Here is a 5,000-nt window from a genome sequence, read left to right on the forward strand (position 1 = left end):
GTTGGATTCTTGACGGTCGTAATATGCTACTAATACATCAGCAAAAGAAAGAGAATAAAATAAATACAATTCTCACTCAATGAAAATGTGTGGTATATATCTGTAGTAACTATCAGCAGAAATGCACCTTTGTGGTCTGAAAGAGGAGTGCAATACCGCCCTCGGCCACCAGGGAGCTCCTACCAATGCTGGTGTTGGCGGCTTGGTGTAGGCAGTTTAGGAGTGCCCTCAGAATAGGGAGGTGTTTACAGTCTGTGCCGTTGCTGTGCCAGTCTGCAAACAGCTTCAGCAGACCTGAGATGTAACCTTTAGACACAGCTGCCCTGCAGTTCATCTCTGAGAGGGAAAGAGAGAGAGAAAGACAGACAAAAAAAAGAGGCAGAGAAAGACTGTTCAGTCAGGAGTTAGGATGTTTTTGGACCCTACAAACAAAATACAAACTGAAAGAGTTCTCTCTGGTGAGAATATGTCTTCAATGTCAAAGTGAATGGATACAACGCTGAAGGACAGACTTAGAAGTTCTGCCAAAAGAAAAGAAAATACAGTATCACTGTATGACAAAAGGTGTTAAGATTTAAACAGACTTGGAGAAGCCCTACACCCTTTGCTGCCACAGGGACCATTTTTCCATTTTGAAACCAATATTACCAATATTTAGAATTTTCCATGGCGGTGAAAGTTTACATTATGTTATTGTGTGTTTGTATTGTATTGTATTGCATATTATATATCATGTGTCCAATGGATGACTTTTGTCATCATATATTAGCTTTTGTTTGGGAACTGATTTTTTTTTTAAATGCACTATGGGCAGCTGCTTGAGCCATTAACATTCTAAGTGAGGCTCACTCCTTATTTGCCTGTCACGCTTCACAGGGTGTTTAAAAGTAGGAATAATGTAATAAGAGCATGCATCAGCCGAGCAAACAAACTGCACAATAATGGGGTTCAAAAAACACACACATAGTGAAACAGGCTTCCTGTCCGCGCATGATGAATTGTTTGAGATGTGAGGTAGAACGCGGCAAGATGGCGTCCAGATGGGAAAGACAGCAGACATACAGAGAGAGAGAGAGAGAGCAGATCCTCTGTGCCCAGAGCACTCAGGCTGTCATATCCACCTGAGACCCCGGTCGTCTCTGGTCAGAATGCCCTCTGACTATCATGTCAGTCCAAGACTAGGGCCACATTTTTCACCAACATCATCATGCTACGACCATGGATACGGCCATGGATACGGCCATGGTAGCTACACATGTTTTCAAGAGGACATTAATTAACCGTGACTGCAGTACCTCCAAGCTATTGGGAAACACAGCCCTGATCCTTTTTGGTCACAGTGCTTCTTAAAGTCACGTCAACCCAAGACCAGGCCATTTCCTCTCAGATTACTTTTCCACCAGAGCACTTCTCTTCTACCTCTCCTCATCATAACCATGTGGGCTCACCTCTGCTACAGTCAGAGTGCTTAAGGTGACTTATCCTGAAACTCTGATTGTACATCTGCTCTTGCAGTCATATTTACTGAGTGTGTGTGTTCATATTATCAGCCACTGATGGTCACAATTAACATAATGTGATTCAGAGCAACTTTACAAGAAAGCACACTTTTTGTTATCTTGCTGTAAGATTTAGATGCCCTGGGGGTTTACTAGTAAATGGTGTTAGTGCGATTTGTGTAAATGTTCAAACACTGCTACAAACAGTGGTAAATCAGTGGTAGGAATGTAGATCCAATCCTCCCCACATAGTTTCTCATGTAATAGACCAACTCCACACAAAGCCTTGGAAAGCACTTGGCTTTATGGATTGAGGCTGTGGCTGAGGTTTGAAAGTTTGCCTCAACCTCATTCACCACCAAAGCAGCACTGTCAACCCCACTCTAGTCGTACCAACAGCCCAAAACAGGCCACACAAATGAGACGAAAAATGAAGTGTCATCAGGAGCATTTTCTAGTGGCATCTTTAAGCTGAATGTCAGCGGGATGTCTAATAGAGCATTTTCAGCAGCGGGTCATATAGGGTATTTCCATGGGTATATAGCGGTCGATCTTCAGGAGGGTGTTAAAGTAGTTTTCAGTATAGTCTCCCTGACTACTGCTTGAAAGCTTTTGATATAAGATGCAGTAAGCAGTCAAATGGGAACCTGCAGTTAAACATCAGCAACAACAACAATCTCTTCTTGGGCTCAGAGAACAGCGGGAGGGGTTTGGTTGCTGCATTCAATCTGAAATAGCTGCTTTAATCTCTGCAACACAAAGTTTCCTGCTATCTGATGAAGAATGTGGAGGTTGGCCAGGATCCCCAAACACTGCAGCTACTGCAGGGTAGGGAGTAACACTGGGGTTAGAGAAGAGAGAGGGTTAGGGGTGCATTCCTAGGGTGATAGAGCTCTGGAGAGGTGGGGCAGTACTGCTTGTAGAGAGAGAGAGAGCACTGGGGCTAAAACTCCAAAAAGTGAGGGGGTAGCAGAACTGTGATAAAGAATGGTATACTGGAGCAGAGCAGCTCTGAGTTTTAGTTTTAGGGTAATAAAACTACACAAAGGATAGGGCAAACGTTTGGTCCTGGAGAAATGGGGACAGCGCTGAGGTCCCATCTATTGCAGCCTCCATGGCAGCCTCCAAAGTGGAGACAGTGCTGAGGTCACCCCTCTGAGGTCTGAGGCCTGGCAGGCACCTTTGAGGTAATATGAAAAGCCTTGACATATTTTCCCTTCTAAAACAGTGGACCCACTGCTGAGGATCGCATAGACAGCATGGCCATGATATACAGAAAAATGGGCCTGATACTATACCTGCAGAGGTAATATATTGACATATTTTATATTTCAAATAATCCATCAGACATATTTCCATACAACACACTGGTTTTAAAGCTGCATGAAAACAGCAACACTGTTATTTTTGGGCCTCTAAAGTTATCAATCAGATCTCCAAGAAAACATCTCGAGGGGTAACATACTGATAGCAGGTATTTGGCTGAATTCTACTGGCTGTGGAGTTAGGTACTGTGGTTTCGGTCTCTATGAGTTGGGCCCTGGTAAGGTAGGGTAGTGAGGACAGAGCTCTAGTGGATGGGTGTCAGGACTCTGGTACTGTCCAAGCAGCTGCTCTAGGGCTGTGGGGATGTAAGGATGGAGCCCTGGGATGTGGGGATAGTGTGAGGCCCAGCAGGGAGCTGTGGATTGGGGAGGCACTGTGAGTGGGGAGGCACTGTGAGTGGGCTGAGGTGGGCTGGTTGGGAACGTTGAGTATTCTATTTCTGTCTGTGCATTTCACCCTGCTCCAACTCACCACCCTCATAATTCTTTCTCTCTCTCTCTCTCTCTCTCTCTCTGTCTCTCTCTCTCTCTCTCTATCGCTCTCTCTATCGCTCTCTCTGTCTCTCTCTCTATATATATATTAATATATATATGGTTTTTCATATTAATATATATATATATCCCTCTCTTCCCCACTCAACCCCCTTGCTTTCTTTCCTAGATCTCAGCATGTAGACTGAGAGGAGTGAGATTTGAAGCTTCTTCTTTACACAAATACAGATCGCTAAAATATTTATGACAGCAAAGGGTTTCATCATGCTCCCAGGGGGAACCCACTTCTAGAGAGATGTGTGTGTGTGTGTGTGTGTGTGTGTGTGTGTGTGTGTGTGTGTGTGTGTGTGTGTTTGTGCGTGTGTGTGAAAGAGAGAGAGAAAGAAAGAAAGAGAGAGACAGAAAGAGAAATGGAGGAAATATGATACTCTAACTAATTGGTGAGTTTGCGATCACTGCTGGTTTTTCATCTCTGCACTAGGACAGTCAGGATTTGTTGTACTCTCTGAAGTCTCTGAAGAAACAGCAGAAACTGGGCAGAAATAACAAAATCTCTTCGTCCCTATTTCTGACTGTCTCTGTGTCTGTTTCTCTATTGCCTCGCTATACGTTTCCTGGAAAGTCTTATCTACAAGCCAGTAGAGCCAGTATAGGTTTTCGGTACAACCAAGAACAATCACTCCAAAGACTCATCAACCACCTGAAGGCAGAAAGCACTTGATTCAATAGCAAGCTGGGTGACTCACTTCCCCACCCTTTCAAACATGGTCATGCTCAGTAAGGAGTCACTTCAGCTCAGAGACTGAGACTCACTTCACATCCACAACCACGAGAAAGCAGGACAGATCATGTCAGATCTGGGTGAGAGTGACGGAGAGCCCCTGGCTTCAATCTCTGTGAAAACGATGTTGAAATGTAAGGAGTAAAAGCAGGAGAGAAAGAGAGGAAGAGAGAGCGGGGGGTTAGAGACAGAGAGAGAGAGAGGGGTTAGAGAGATAGAGAGAGAGAGGGGTTAGAGAGAGAGAGAGAGAGAGGGGTTAGAGACAGAGAGAGAGAGAGGGGTTAGAGACAGAGAGAGAGAGGGAGAGAGAGAGGGGTTAGAGACAGAGAGAGAGAGAGAGAGGGATTGAGAGAGGGGTTAGAGACAGAGACGGAGAGAGGGAGAGAGAGAGGGGTTAGAGACAGAGAGAGAGAGAGTAAACAGGTAGAGAGAGAGCGAGAGAGAGTCGGTAGAGAGGTTCAGCCAATGCTGCCACAGTGGCTGTAAGCTACATCCAACCAAGCTGAGGACGAGCTAGGGATAATTAATTGCTCTGGCTCCACTTTTTCTGCCTTTGACTTATTTTTATATCTATCTATCTGTGTAGGGATGGCCTTCTGAAAAGAGCTGGGAAACATGATGTTATCCATAGGCTGTAATGGCTCAGAAGCCGCAGTGCAGCAACAGGAGCCCAGTCTGTGTACAGGACAACATGCTGAGGGGGGGTGGGGGGGCACCCAGAGAACCACAGTGCCACCAGCTGTACAGCCTGGGTGTGCCACAATGGCACGGAGGAAGAGAGGGGGAAAGAGAAAGAGGGGGAGAGACAGAGAGAGAAGGATGAGGGCAAAAAACAGAGTCACACTGCCACCTGTAGGATATCTGTAGCACTGCGATTTACCAGACAGCACTGAATGCAAAACG

At 45.4% G+C, this 5,000-nt stretch overlaps 1 protein-coding gene across 1 annotated transcript in view; it reads right to left on the minus strand.

The window, feature by feature from the left end:
- The window catches only part of LOC105892127 (cytosolic carboxypeptidase 4), a 90,079-nt gene that overhangs the window by 71,570 nt on the left and 13,509 nt on the right, over window positions 1-5,000 (minus strand). Inside the window, exon 7 of the mRNA XM_031564583.2 lies at window positions 128-336. Coding sequence (XP_031420443.1) covers window positions 128-336 — 209 coding nt within the window. The remainder of the gene's footprint in view (window positions 1-127; window positions 337-5,000) is intronic.

The sequence above is a fragment of the Clupea harengus genome, chromosome 3, assembly GCF_900700415.2.
Source record: "Clupea harengus chromosome 3, Ch_v2.0.2, whole genome shotgun sequence".
Classification (NCBI taxonomy): domain Eukaryota; kingdom Metazoa; phylum Chordata; class Actinopteri; order Clupeiformes; family Clupeidae; genus Clupea; species Clupea harengus.